Here is a 16416-nt window from a genome sequence, read left to right on the forward strand (position 1 = left end):
TGTTAAAAAAGGTAATACGTAATGCATGAAGGACTAAGAAAGGAAAAAGAGAAGGTGGACGATATATATCCATATCCATAGCCTATATATAACGTAACTGTTTCAATAGAGCCATTATCAATGTCTTTTGCGCCCCATTAGAGTCTGTGATGTACAGAATCACAGTTCCACATGAATATAATTCACTTCATATTACGTCTTTAAAAGGATAATAGAGTGCTTTTTTTGTGCCCGTTGAGAACTTTCATCATCCTCAAGACTTGTTCCTTCAGATAAAGGAGCAACCGTTCATATCATTTGACTTTGAACGAGTCCTTGTCATTAAAGGTACAGTTAGAGAGAACGCGAGGACGTCATTATGATTAAATACAGTGTGAAATCAATGCTCTCTTATTAAATGTTCTGATCTATTCTGTTTTCGCCACAAGTGGCCGCTGAGGTACAAAAAGATGGGAACTGTGTTTTTCTATATCAATGTTCTGGGGGACATTAATAGTGTAACATGCGGCTAACGTTATAGCATGTAGCAAACTTGAAGGAGATCTTTGGATAAGGTAAACACATATATCTTAAACATTTTGTTTAATAGCATATTTGACAGATAATGACATCTGTCGAAGTCATAACTTTATTATATATGTTTAAAGCTGTTTTGTAAATGCTATAATCCAAAGCTACACAGAAACTGTTTACTGGCAGCTGTCAAACTCACTAAATCATTTTAGTAAATTTGCCACTATGTGTACTGTACTGTTTTTTGACATGGTAGTATTCCTTGAAGTACCTTGGAATATCATGTAAATATAATATATGAATGTAGTAATCATTCAGTATATTTCAAAGTACCATCAGATATGGTCAATATTGCACAATGTTTGTAAGTTACCATGACTGCTGTAGTTTTTCATTGAATCTTTTCAGTCACTGGACCAGCTTCTTTAGATTTTATTATTATTGTTATTATTATTTTTAAGTTTCATGTGTTTTAGTTTGGTCACATCGTGTCATTTTTATGTTCATATGTTATTCATCCTTTGTAGGCCTAACCTCTTCATCCTTACACACATACGTCTCTCTGCTTATCCTTATCACTGCACAGTTTTTATTATTAGCAATGTACACAATGTATTCTGCATCTGTCCATCTGTTTACCTATTTTAATAAATTATAAGCGTGTGTTTACAGGGTATGATTTAGACAGTGTAATTTTGTCAACAAAATGTGCCTTATCCAGTGTGTAATTTGCACTTATTCCACTGTATACTTTGGCTTGACTTGATTTGACAAACAAATTATTATCATGCTTACAAAACAGTCTATTTATTACGTTATCTAAGAGTATATTACATGTAGATGAAGCTTTTCTTAAAGTGGGCAGTAAGGATTTCTCAGGCTTGAAAAAAAAATGCTAGATTTAACAGAAAATTTTATTGTCAAAGTCATTATTAGACATCGCTTGGTTCCATGTACAAAGCATGGCAACTATTAGCCTAACAAGACTAATTCCAGTCTCATTTAAACATGAATTCAAGGTTAATGTGTGCAGGATGCTAATGAACTATAGTTTTTGTAATCAATATTTCACAGGCTTTCCGATGCAGGATGTTAAATTATGTTGCATTTTATGTATATCGCTCATTAATCCTGCTTGTGGAGATAATAGTCTTGAATTTGCGTTAATTGCGATAATAGTCTTGAATTTGTTTCCAAAAAGTTTTCCCATTTCATAACAAAACATTTAGATTTGTGCTCGTATTGCAAATATTAGCTACTTTGTGATGTGTTTATTGTAGTGTTATCCAGTATACTATGGTGTGAGACACTGAAATGGCTGGCCGGATTCCTCTGGTTTTGCTGGCCTGTGGCTCCTTCAACCCCATTACCCACCAGCACATGCGGCTGTTCGAGCTGGCTAAAGACCACATGCACCAGACGGGTTTGTGCCACCTGTTCATTTACCTGAAATTGGCCATCATCTGTTATCAGGCCAAAATTGGCCTCCTTTCCACCATCCCTTTGGACCTGTCGCTTTAAAGTGATTTCTGTTATGTAGCTGCATTTTGGTTTATTTTTTGTTTAATTCTAGTCTAATTCTGTTATTAACCATGTAAAGACATATTTTTTAAAGTTATTGAACATTTAGTCTTCCAAAAAAAATAAATGTTGCATATGTGTTTTTTGTTGAGTATTTGATAAATCAGGCTTTTATGGCCCTTATAGTATAATATACTGTAGGAGAATTTCAGAAAGAATCAAGAAAGAAACACATCAGTTTTATTCAGAGGCTCAAACTGAGCAAAAATATGCAATTTGGTTAATTTGCTAATACTTTTCTGAATATTTTTCTGAAATATATACATGCATGTTTGTGTATTTATATATATATATAGTCCTGATTTTTTTATTTTATTGCATGTTTGTCACACTTTAATGTTTCAGATCATCAAACACATTTAAATATTAATCAAAGATAACACAAGTAAAAACAACATGCAGTTTTTAAATGAAGGGGTTTTTTTATGAAGGGAAAACAAACTCCAAACCGTCTCAGTTTTGCCAGAAAACATCTTGATGATCCCCAAGACTTTTGGGAAAATACTCTGTGGACTGACGAGACAAAAGTTTAACTTTTTGAAAGGTGTGTGTCCCATTACATCTGGTGTAAAAGTAACACAGCATTTCAGAAAAAGAAAAATCAAACCAACAGTAAAATATGGTGGTGGTAGTGTGATGGTCTGGGGCTGTTTTGCTGCTTCAGGACCTGGAAGACTTGCTGTGATAAATGGAACCATGAATTCAGCTGTCTACCAAAAAATCTTGTAGGACAATGTCTGGCCATCTGTTCGTGACCCCAAGCTGAAGCGAACTTGGGTTCTGCAGCAGGACAATGATCCAAAACACCAGCAAGAATGGCTGAAGAAAAACTAAATGAAGACTTTGGAGTGGCCTAGTCAAGTCCTGACCTGAATCCTATTGAGATGCTGTGGCATGACCTTAAAAAGGCGTTTCATGATCGAAAACCCTCCAGTGTGGCTGAATTACAACAATTCTGCCAAGATGAGTGGGCCAAAATTCCTCCACAGCGCTGTAACAGACTCATTGCAAGTTATCGCAAACGCTTGATTGCAGTTGTTGTTGCTAAGGGTGGCCCAACCAGTTATTAGGTTTAGGGGGCAAGCACTTTTTCACACAGGGCCATGTGGGTTTGGATTTTGTTTTCCCTTCATAATAAAAAACTTCATTCAAAAACTGCATGTTGTGTTTACTTGTGTTATCTTTGATTAATATTTAAATTTGTTTGATGATCTGAAACATTAAAGTGTGACAAACATGCAAAAAAAAAAAAAAATAATAATAATTCCTAATAAGCCTGACGTGTCATTTTAATATTATTAAAAAAATAATAAACAAATGTAGTAGATTGTGCACAACAGGTTTTTCAGCAAAGGTTTGATCATTTTAATAATTTAGAGGCCTTAAAAATGTGTGTATCAAATATAACAGAGCATGCTTTATAGGTTTAAAATTATCTTTATTATGCAGAGGCTTTTCTTTGTATAAAGCTGTAAGGAATGAGTGACAAATGCACAGTGCTCATAACCCGGCTCAAAGATTATGACAAAAAAAGAGGAAAGCGAGGATTTAACCAAAATATAACAAATTTATTTACCAAGAAAATGATAATTAAACACAAATGCCGGCAAACCAATAACACAAAAGGGTGATGCGCGAGAGAGAAACTCCCCACATGCACACCAAACAGGGGAACGGTAAGAAGCTTTTATAATGAGGAAAGACTCCGGGCCCAGGTGTCCTCCATCTGCATTTGGACTTTAGTCCCGCCCCACTGAAACACAAATAAACAAAATCTCCATGAAAATACTTGCATAAGTTCATACCCAAGTGTCACCAGCAAAAAAGGCTTTGTAGCTGCTGTAACACCGTGTCTACAATGCAAGCAAGTATTTCAAATATTGTTGTTTGTAATTGGAACATTTTGTTGTGTTGCACCGCTAGCTTGCAGTGCAGACGTGGTGTAACTGCGCTTCTGTAAAGACTCTGCATGGTCCTGGCACACTGACATTTTTGCTAGTGTTTATTTACTGTACACAGTGTACTCTAAAATTGCTTGCAGATATAGCATAACAAGTAACCAAAATAGCTTGCGTATTATATTACCTCAAGAGTGGCTGGAAACGTGTTTGTTGCCATTTTTATGAAAGATAAAAACTGACTTTTAAAAATGTATTGATGAATTCTGTTTTATAATGTATTGCATGCGCAGCTAAATGAGAAAATGCAAAAACAATTGCAGTATGATGTGAATTCATCTCAACTATGCAAAATTACAGCATTATTTGGCAAAAGCATTAAGCATTCAGCAACTCATTAGAGTCTGCCTGTGTATGCAAAGCTTGTGTTAATTTGTGTGCTGTGTCTTAGAAACTTTTGCAGGGCTGCAGCACATAGAAAGGGAATCAACTTCTGTTTAATAATCCAGCAATTATTTACATTTCATTAATACGCTAGGTGCTTTAAAGAAATAGTTCACCCAAAAATTAAATGAAAACCCCAAAATTTGCTGAAACTTTACTCACCCTCAGGCCACCCAAGATGTAGATTACATTACTTGCTCACCAATGGATCTGCAGTGAATGGGTGCCGTCAGAATGAGAGTTCAAACAGCTGATAAAAACATCACAATTAACCATAAATAATTCCCATGATTCCAGTCCATCAATTGATGTTTTGTGAAGCGAAAAGCTGCGTGTTCATAAGTAACAATTCCATCATTAAGGTGTTTTGACTTTAAGCCGTAAGATCTGTCCAAAATACCTGTCTATAATCCATAATAACACTTTATCCAGTGATAAAGCTCATCCTCTGTTGTCCTGTCACATCAACATCCACCAACTTATTTGTTTTGAACTGTTTTGATTCCCAGATGTTAATTGATGCACTGTTATCCCTTGTATTTAAGTTCCTGTTTGTTTGGTCTTCTTTTGTCAGGTCTACTTTTTCCTTTGTCACCAGTTAAGTTTGTGAGTTTGGAGTTGTGTGGATGATTGTGATGTTTTTATCAGCTGTTTGGACTCTCATTCTGACGGCACCCATTCACTGCAGAGGATCTATTGGTGGGCAAGTGATGTGATAACAAATTTCTCAGATGTTTTGAAAGTTTCCAATGAAGAAACAAACTAATCTACATCTTAGATGACCTGAGGGAATTTTCAGCAAATTTTCATTTATGGGTGAACTATTCCTTTATTGCATTGCATTCATGGTAGACATTTTATCAGTTCATGCTTTTCCTGGGTATTGAACACATTTGTTGGCATTGGCATAATGTTTGAGCTACAGGAACTGTGAACTTTTATATTTGGGTAACACTTTAGTATAGGGATCAATTCTTACTATTAATTAGTTGCTTATTAGCATGCCTATTATCAACATATTGTTTTTTATAGTACTTCTAAAGCATTTATTCTACATGACCATATTCTACCCAATACATAAATTTAGCAACTACCTCACTAACTTAATAAGCAGCAAATTAGGAGTTAATTAGGCAAACGTTATAATTAATGGTTTGTTAATAATGAGAATTGGACCTTAAAATAAAGTGTGACTCGTATTTGACATCTGATGTACTTGACTCTTTTGGGATATGTTGGCTCTCTCCATCTCGTAGGCCTGTATCGTGTGGTGGGTGGCATTGTATCGCCTGTCGGTGATGATTATGGTAAACAGGGTCTTGTTGCTTCGAAACACAGACTGGCTATGGCAAGACTTGCCCTGCAGAGCTCTGACTGGGTTTCTGTAGACGACTGGGAGAGCCAGCAGGAGGATTGGATAGAGACTGTGGTGACCATGAGGTGAATATATATAAGACCATTTTAGGAAAGTATCCTGCATTTGCTTTCAGAACTTTGACAAGGCAACTTTCTGGAGTTTTATAACACAACTGGGACACTGGCTGTAAAGGAAACATTAACCAGTTTTGACAGATGGGGTGCTAAATGCTGATTGCACCTCCATTATCCCAGAAACTGCACAGAAGTGCAGCGATAGAGTCATCTTTGATGACAGGAACTTTGCCTTTTTTCTTTACTTCAAAAGCACTGTTCAAATTTTAAACATACTAGCGTTATTAATATGAATGGCAGTTTATGATACAGCATACAGTTACGTCTGATAGGCTTATCCTTCTCTTAAATGAACTCAGGGTTCACATTAGAGTGTTACATCTCACATATGAATACCCAGAAGTCTCATTTATATAGTGCAATATATACAAGAAGAATGACACACATTGGCAAAGGTATTTAGATATGGAATATAGATGTTCAATCTCTACTGTAGAAATATATCAAGTAAGTTGCAGTTATATTTTATATGCTGCTTTTATATGTGAATTCACCTTGCATTACCCTCTATGAGGACTTTACAAACTCACTGTCATCTTCGAAATATCAGAGCTGAACTAAAGCCAAAACTTTATAGGAGCCGAATCCTTAAATTCCCTGTGTATGAGATATCAAATAGCCAAGCGCTGACGTGACTCATTCTAGCCCTACTATTTATCATAACAGGCACATTTTCCATTCTCCTTAGATTCTGCCACAAAAAATATGAAACACCCTATTATCCTTTAATATTTGGCTGCTAGAGTTGTTTTCGTTTTGCAACCGTGCCAAATTCTTGTCCCCTCTCTTCGTTGTGACGGGCCATTCCTCCTCTTGAATCCCTTGAGATAGTAAAGTAACAAGAGACTGTTTAGGGAACCCTCAGAGCACTCAAATTTTGTTTTATGCCAACTGCTAGCTATGCCCTTAGGTGGCTAATTAATACTCGGGTGCCAGGGAGGAGGATGGCTGCTCTTGCGCCAGGGGTCCATGCCAGGGCTTTGTCTTTCTAGGTTCGTAATTTACTTCCTGGCAGAATTGGACAAAATCAGGCAATTGATTATATGCCCTTGCAGTTGACCTAGGTGATGAATTACCAGGTTGAGTCTTTGCTATTTTTAAAGGACCTACAGTAGTGCTATGCTTCAGGCTCTGTTACAAATTTTATTCTGCATAAGTAGCAACAAGGTGCATTTATTAGTTAGGTGCTTTATAAGAGTACTTTTGGCCAAATTGGACCAGCATTACATGTATTCTTCACATAGAGAATGCATAGCAATGAGATTTATCTGTTTATCATTCTATCGACCGTTCAAAAGTAGATTCAACAAGCATATATCAAATTGATTAAAAATTACATTAAATTACATTATTAAAAAAATGTCTAATTAATGCTGTGCTTTTAAACTTTCTATTCTATTTCTACTTTTTGTGCTGCCATTTTGGCCAGGACTCCCTGGAAGAAGAGATTTTGCATCTCAATGGGACTATCCTGGTAAAATAAAGGATAAATAAAATTTAATTAATCAATAAATCCTGAAAATTATGTTTCCAGAAATATAAGCAGCATGACTGCTTTAACATTAATAATAATAAAAAAAAAATTCTTAAGTAGCTGTCTCTGTGTCTGTCTGTCTATCTTTTGGTCTATCCATCAGTCGTTCTATCTATCTATCTATCTATCTATCTATCTATCTATCTATCTATCTATCTATCTGTCTGTCTGTCTGTCTGTCTGTCTGTCTGTCTGTCTGTCTGTCTGTCGTTCTATCGTTCTATCTATATATCGTTCTATCGATCTACCATTCTATTGTTCTACCTATCAATCTATCTATCTACAGTATCTATCTATCTATTGTTCTATCGTTCTATCTATCATAACGTTCTATCTGTCATTATATCTGTTGTTCTATGTTTCTGTCTGTCTGTCAAGCATATAAACATTCAAGAAATCAAGTCCTTTAAAAAAAATTGAAACAAGGCCTATTGAAGTCCACATTCAAAGTTTGTCTTGGGAAACTTTGCATTTCTTGTTAAAATAACTTTGGAATTCGAAAACAATTCTATGTTCTTTTCGGCTACCTCAGTTCAAATCCAATTGAAATTCTGAATGGTGCAGATCCCTGATTGGTTCTGCTATTGGTTAATTCCAATGTCCATTGTAGACTGTATTGTACACAAGCTGTTATACCTTAGTCTGCTATTCACTTTATTCATTAAACACACATACTTGGGGCAATATATAGTTACAACAAGTGCTGTTAACTCAACAATTATTCTCTATGTAAAGGTTTCACACTCCTATCTGCATGTAAGCAACAACAAAGCTTATAATAGCCTCTTGTAAGAGACTGGAGAAGTTGAGATACACATCTACTGTACAGGCTCATGTAATTCAGTGTGAATGTAAAGCTTCTCCTACATTCATAAGCTGATTACCTAGACAGTATAGCCATTCGTGCTCACCATTGCTTATCTGCTGTGTTTATTTCTCCCTGCCTCACTTAACACAGGTACCACTACGACCGCATAGCTGCTCAGTACCACAGCAGCAAGGACCCGCCCACAGACTCTGGTAAGCCCTCCCACCTCTCAATATGTCTTTATAAATTGGCACAGGAACCTCTCATCACAATTCGGCTACCTCTAAAGCTCCTCTCTGGCCCAACAGAGCCTTTTCTGTTTTTGCTAATCACTTTAGATAAGTCTGATGCATTTAAAAAAGGCTGTTGTCTTCTCTCTGGCCAGCACAAGCGCTGTTAGGCCTCTTTTCAACAATGCTTTTATTTGGGGTTGCTGTAGAGGAGCATGCTAATGAAGCCTAATACCCTCCACAGGATGACTGAGTTTAAGACAAGCATGCTCGGACTGTTAATGAAGCTGAGATTAATAGCCAGGACAACTTTACAACAAGACAAGTGCCAAGAATGACAGAACACATGCACACAAAAACCCTCTAATCTCAAAACCTTTCAGAGGACTCCCTTATTCAATGCTTGTTCCCCTTTGTTCAATGCTATATTTTATGTGTAATTTCTTTTGTTTGGCAGTGAACTGAAGCAAGGCCATAATCATGTTTTGAACATGGTGTTTTAACATGGGATGGGACAGATTTATTTTGGAAAGGAAGAGTAGTAATGGCCTTTTTATTTAAAGTGCCCCTATTATGGATTTTTGAAAACTACATTTCATGCAGTGTTTAACACAGCTCTAAGTGAATTAAAATATCCTGCAAAGTTTTAAATCTAAAAGTGCACCGTGTATAAAGTTATTGTCTCTCAAAAGAAAGAGTCGACTCTGAATCATTGAAACGAGTCGTTTTTAAAACAAATCACAAACCGTTTCATGTTGATGTCAACATGAAACATTAGCATATTGCCCGCCCACTTGTTGGTCTTTTTGTGTTGGTCTAAATTAAAATAAAAATTCAGTCTTTGCCACAAGGTGCCGCTTTTGGAGCGGCAAAATAGCTGTTTCAAGGCAGCACTGCCCTCACAAATGGTGCTTTTATGAAATGGAAATGAAATCGACCAATCACCACAGATTAGCGTCACGCAAAGGAAGGGTTTGGAAAAATGAATCGTTAAACAAATGGGAGTCGTTGAGCAAGGTAAAAATAAATGCATATGAACGTGCTTTTTGACCTTGCATGCATGTCAGCCTATTGTTGGGGACTCCCAAAACATGAACCTTTCATACCCATAATAGGGGCACTTTAATGGAATTAAATAATTAAAGAATTTAAATGAATTTAAGGAAATAAAGTATGAATTTTATTGATATTTGCAAATAATATTTTTACTTTAAAATATGGACACTTTCACTCTTATTGGTATGCCTAATGTGTCAACAACACTAAAGGAAAAGCATTTCTTGTCTCGTCACATTCAATTTTAAATGATATAAATCACACAAATGATTCATCCTATTGTCCCGTAACATGGGAGCAGGGAGAACGCAAGAAATAACTCAAAATAGTCTTTAATGACGAAACACAGGGAAAAATCCAACAAAGAGCAGAATCCAAACTCACAAACTTAACTGGTGACAAATGAACAAGTAGACCTGACAAAGGAAGACCAAATAAACAGGAACTTAATTACAAGGGATAATTAAACACAAGTGCCAGGGATAATATTCACTAAACTAGGAATCAGTTAACGAAAAACAAGAACAGGAATTAACTAAACAAGTTACAGGCGTCCTGTGCCGTGGAGATCTCTCAGGGCCGGATACGGGGACTGGAGCCCTCCTTGGGCTAAACTCAGGAACAGGAGCCCTCTCAGGGCTATCCACAGGAACAGGAGCCCTCTCAGGGCTAGGCTCGGAATCTGAGGCCCTCTCTAGGCCGGACATGAGACCAACAGCCCTCCTTGGGCTGAACGTGGTGACGGGCCCTCTCAGGGGTGATCTCAGGAACCGCTTCCATCGAGGCAACACGAGAACCCCAACAGACAAGATTAATTAAAAATATTCCTGTGGACAATACTTCAGGGGACTTGACTTGACTCTGGTCAGCAGCTGGAGCCTGCACTGGACTCTTGGTCAGGGGCTGAAGCCTGCACTGGACTCTTGTTCAGGACACTGGAGCAAACTTTGGAGCTGAAGTGAGCCGCAACCGGCGGGCTTGACTTCAGAATGGCCAGCGGGCTTGAGGGAGCCACAGCCGGCGGGTTGGAGCGAGCGGCGGCCCACGAACTTAACAGGTGGATGGCCAGCAGACTCGCAGCACTCGCGGCGATCCCACCAAACTCCCACGCTTACTTTCAGCGGTCTAGGGTGAAAAGACGAGCGGCGACTTCCAGGAAACAGGAAAACAAAATGAGAAGAATGGGCGCCGCTTACTGTCAGGTCTTATGTCACGTAACGTAGGAGCAGGGAGAACGCAGGAGGCAGAAAATAACTCAAATAGTCTTTAATGAAGAAACACAGGGAAAACTCCAACAAAGAACAGAATCCAAACTCACAAACTTAACTGGTGACAAAGGAACAAGTAGACCCGACAAAGGAAGACCAACTTAATTACAAGGGATAATTAACAAAAACAAGTGCCGGGGATCATATTAACTAAACTAGGAAACATCAATTAACTAAACAGAAAAAAGACCATATAAGGAAACTCAGGAACAAACACTTGGAAAACAAAACCAAAACAGACCATAACTGTGACACCAATATTCCAATTTGTCAAACATTAAATGTTCAGCCAATTAAATCTTACCTTGCACTTTTTATGTTAAGAACTGAAGCGACGCAGTGGAATTCATGTTAGGTGTCTGTGAACAGTGTGAACCAGCCTAAAAATTTAACTTGTACAACTTTTTGTCTTTCTAACATCAAACTGTTATAGCCTGGACTGAAGATTCAATAAAGAAACTTGTATTCATCCTTCTGTTACAATGATTAATAAACATATCAGTCAGAATTAACCTAAAAGACGTTGAAAATAATTGACATTTTAACAGAAAGAGATCCTTTTAATTTTAGATTTAATGTTGAATTATCTCAGGGATTATTTTTGATTAAATAGCTTTCATGCAAACCCCACTATAGCGATTCAAAGAAATCTGGTGCTTACTGAATTAAGCCATTTGTCTGGAAATATTAGTGTTGTATTGGAATGTGCACAATGTTTTTCTTTTCTGTGTTTTTCAAGAATGTATTCATTATTAGAATAAGTATGAAGGGGGTGGTATTTCCCCATGCCCATGCAGTGTGCACATACATTTCTTCAGATCTATGTTTAGTCACATGGAGTAGAAATAAAGAGCTTTAGTGGGCTGCCGAGGTTCATTTCCTGCCCCCTGCAATTCATGTCTGCTCAATTCATGTCTGCTCAAACAAAAGCCAGCTCTCAGGCACATATTATAGCAAGAGAATTAGTTAAAAGCATCCTATTGATTCTTTCATATCCTTTAAATATCACTGCTGAGGTCGAGTCCTTGCATTGCATGAAATATGATTTCTAATGAAGCATCGAGGAAAGAAAAATTGAGATTCTTGCAGATTTCAGGCAAGGTTTAAGGAGTGTGAAACATTTTGGCTTTGAGCCACCACAACATATTCAAAGACATGGGGAAATTCATTGTTAGCATTTTTGTTTTGTTTTGTTTTTGCAACAGATACACTGAAAGAAATATGCAAATCAGTTAACAGGCACCAAATCTGTGTTGAATGCAATTTCCATGGTGCAGTTTCAGTATTGCAGGTTATTTCTGAGTTCCAGGTTTTGTAGGATGCAGAAGGTTATCCTAATTTGGCATAATTTGTTGGAACTGCACAGTTATCACTGCAGAAAAATATATAAATGTATTTGCATTGTAAAATAGAAAACAATAGTGCGTTTATTTTAAAGAAATATATAGTATGATTCAAAAGATTGGGATTAGTAATTTCTTTCTTTTTTTTTAAGAAATAAAAAAACAATTATTCAGCAATAAATTACATTTTTTTTTTAATAAATTCCATTTGAAAATGTTTTTTTATTATTGTGAAACTGTTTCATAATATTCCTATTTTATTTTCATTGTCATTTTGGGCCCATTTATGTACATATATTCTTTTAAAAATTCAAGAAAAAAAGGTATGATTTACTGTATAATGAAACTTTTATTTTCATTCTTTTTGAAGCTTGACAGCCTATGGTATTATTTATATATTATTGTACTTATATTATTTATATTATATTATATATTAATATATTATATATGATGCTGTTTGTTGTTTTGAAGCTGCTCTGAAACAATCTGTATTGACTTGACTGTTATAGTATTTATTAATATTTAGAATTTTATTTGAATATTTTCAGTTTTCATTTTAATTTTAGTTAAACGTTTAGTCATTTTGTAATTTTATCATCATTTTATCATGTTTTTGTCTTTTTTGTTCTATATAGCTTTCATTTTTATTTAGTTTTAGTAATTTGTTTCGTTTTTTTTTTGTTATGTTATTATTTAGTCATTTTTACTTCAATTTAAACTTAACTTGAACTTATTCATTGCTGTTCAAGTTTAAGTTTTTCAACTAAGATTCATATTCTATTTTAGCTTTATTTTCAAATACAAAAAAAAGTAGTTTTTAATAGTTTTCATTAACAATAACAACAATGTGGGCATCCTGTAAAATTTCTCCTTTTGTGCTTCATGGATGTAAAAATAATAATACGTCTTGAAAGACACGAGGGCAAATAAATAATGACAAATCACATTGCTGTTGTTCAGAAGCACTTGGTTTTATTACAGACACATTTAAAAAGGTGCTGTAAGCTATTTTGTATGTAAAGGCACTCTGAAAATCTCTATTAGATATCACTGATTTCAGTCTTGTAAATTATAATATCAGTCTCTGTGACAGCTCTAGGCTCTTTACACTGCCATCATTCAAGTTAAGCGCCATTTTCGGCTTCATAAGCAGTTGTCAGTTTTCTACCAGTTCTTTTGACAACTTTGACAGTATTATGATGATATACAGCTGCGCTCCTGCTCCATCTTTAATTACAACAGTTGAATGGTTCCAAAACAGTTAACATTACTTACATCACCTTTAAAAGAATAGTTCACTTAGAAATAAAAATGTTCTCACCCTCAGGCCATCCAAAATGTAGATGAGTTTGATTCTTCATTGAACAGATATGAAAAAACTTAACATTACATCAGTTGCTCAACAATGGATCATCTGCAGTAAATGGGTGCCGTCAGAATAGTCCAAACAGCTGATAAAAAAAATCACAACTAGTATTCCACGCAACTCAAGTCTATCAATATTGTGAAGTGAAAAGCTGCTTGTTTATAATTAGGCAACTAACTATAAATTAGGCAGCTAATATGTTTGGAAAAAATCCTCTCCCTTCTACCACGCGCTCTCTGTTCCTGCCGGTGCCTCCTCCTATAGCAACAATAATTGCAGCCACTTCAAGTGCAAACTAGTTTAAAGTCCCCCTATAAGGAAAATCAAGTTTTTTATGTTGTTGATTTGTCTATGTGGTGTTTTTAATTTGCTTTTAGACAAACCATGTGTCAATCCATTAATCAACACCATTACTGAGTATTTTCTCCTTAAAACTACTTGGCAGTCCCAGAATTCAATAACCAATCACGTCAAGGGATAGATTCCTATCATTAGCATATCCCTCTCTCCATTATACAAACGTGGCGCACATAGAGATCATAGCATAGAGATTGCATGCAAAATATACCAATTACCAGCACAAACCCAAAAATAAAATAGAGCAAAAAACCCATGAAGCCGTGGTTTAACGTGAATGTAGAACCTCTAACTTGAATAATAACCCTCGGAAAAAGTGTAAAAGTAGGCCAGAGTCCGACTCCTGCATTGGCATCCGCACGTGTATGCTCGCGGGCGCGAACTGGAATCACAAACTTGGCTGCATTTGAGGCCACAACATCGTCAAATAAGCAACTGTAACGAATGTTACAGTATCCACTGTAGATGTACGCTAGTAATAACATAGTTTTATCAGTCATTATCCATGCATGGATCAGGAGGCGCTGGATGGTGTGACTGAGTGGAGGCGGGGCTAATTTGCGTATTCATATCTGCGTATAGTAAATGAGGCAAGGGTGTAGAGTTACATTCAAGCTATTTTAAGGCGTGAGAATTATTTTCACAAGAAAAAACAATTATAATATGCCATTTTGATGATCAAAGTGAGTTTTAAAGGATAACATTTTTGACTACAGGGGGATTTTAAGACATGCTTTTTGGGGGGCATTAAATAATGGCGCAAACTCCTACAAATGCATATTCAATAAGGTCAGGCACAAAAATAACCATGTCCGCGCCTTTTCAGCGCTAATTTATCTCTGCACGTCTTTAGCATAACTTGACAGTACAATTTTAATGGCAAAAGACGGTTTGCGCTGGCGTAAGCTGTTATTAAAACTGGCCCTAACCATTTGTTTAGAAAACAGGTATAAACATGGTAGATTTAGATGTGGAGGAAAACTTTTTCACTGGAGGAAGCATTATTATGGATTAAGGACAGAAACAATGGTTTAAAGCTGTGAGTCGTGTGGATTACTTGTGGATTATTTTGATGTTTTTATTAGATGTTTGAACTCTCATTCTGACGGCACCCATTAACAATAGAGGATCCATCCATTGGTGAGAAAGTGATGTAATGGTAAATTTCTTCAAATCTGTTCTGATAAAGAAACAAACAAAAAGCTCATTTGAATTTTCAGGTAATTGTTTGTCCCCTACAGATATTCCTCAGCTGAAGCTGCTTTGTGGAGCAGATTTCATGGACACGTTTAAGGTGCCTGGTCTGTGGAGGGATGATCACATAGAGGAGGTGGTGGGCCGCTTTGGACTGGTCTGCGTGAGCCGAGGTAGCCTGCAGCCAGACCGGGCTGTACATGAGTCTGACTTGTTGTCCAGGCACCGGCGGAGAATCTTCTTGGTTCAGGAGTGGGTCCACAATGAGATCAGTGCTACAGAGGTCCGACGAGCCCTGCGGAGAGGCCAGAGTGTTAAATATCTCTTACCAGACTCTGTCATTGATTACATAAGAGAGCACAGCCTTTATACACAAGACAGCGAGATGAAGAACAAAGATGTTAAACTACGACCTCTTACCAAGCAAACAATACAAGACTGATGTATAGCCTCCAGTGGTCTTAGTCACAAGTAATAGCAAAATATGTTTCAGAAGATTAAATTTTCCTCTCACTTTTCATTTTTAAGACGTGATAGCATGCTTTAGAGGAGTTGACCATGACCATGGTTTCCTAGTGTAATGTGTGGAGAGGGATTTAGGATTTTATCCTGTCTCTGCAGGAGTTAGATTTGCCAGATCACTGCAGAGCTGTAGGTCTATGTTCGGCAGGTCTGGGATTTATTGACTTTTGCTGAATGTCAAAAGGAAGATAAATAACAGAGCCTTTACACTTTGGAGAGCAAACATTGCTTCTTCCATTTCCATTTGCAAAGAAAGCGTCATTCATGTTGTCAGATCCCTAAAGATGTTTCATCAAGCTTTGTCGGTGGGGGGAAAAAAAAGTTTCAGACTAAATAAAATAGAAGAATGTAGTTTGGGATATTTGAGGCGATGACTATCTGAATCGTTTCTTTTTTCTTGTATCACTGACTGTGAGTTTTGGCTCAAACCAGCTAGTTGCTTTAAGGGTGTTTTTTGCAGTGTTGAAGCCCTCCTGCTGACAGTCTTTGTGTGTGAGTTTGGGTTTTATAAGAAGGCTTTTATTCATGCTGTCTTGAAAGAAAAGCCAGACGAATTAATTCAACACAACTAGTCCCACTCTTCTAGATGGCCGCTGCTTTGAACAGAAGGGCCATGTGTGCCAATTCAAAGCATCAGACACTTTAACTGACAGATGAAAGGAGTGACAATGCAATTTGATCTTATATAAAGCACAAACCTACTTTTCTTTTATTTGAAGAACAAATAGACTACGAAATGATGTATTGTATGCAAATTAAGCTTAGAAGAGAATTGAAATTCTGTTTTTGTTTGTTATTTTATGTTAAATAA

General features: G+C 36.6%; 1 protein-coding gene across 1 annotated transcript; it reads left to right on the forward strand.

Annotated features, from left to right (window-relative positions):
* Positions 1–494: 494 nt before the first annotated feature.
* On the forward strand, positions 495–16354 carry LOC306881099 (nicotinamide/nicotinic acid mononucleotide adenylyltransferase 3-like). Its single transcript, XM_079435009.1, has 5 exons — positions 495–554; positions 1794–1936; positions 5693–5876; positions 8420–8481; positions 15131–16354. The coding sequence occupies exons 2-5, from the start codon at positions 1828–1830 to the stop codon at positions 15523–15525; spliced, it is 750 nt and encodes a 249-aa protein (XP_079291135.1). The 5' UTR covers positions 495–554; positions 1794–1827; the 3' UTR covers positions 15526–16354.
* Positions 16355–16416: the final 62 nt, after the last annotated feature.

The sequence above is a fragment of the Barbus barbus genome, assembly GCF_936440315.1.
Source record: "Barbus barbus genome assembly, chromosome: 15".
Lineage (NCBI taxonomy): Eukaryota > Metazoa > Chordata > Actinopteri > Cypriniformes > Cyprinidae > Barbus > Barbus barbus.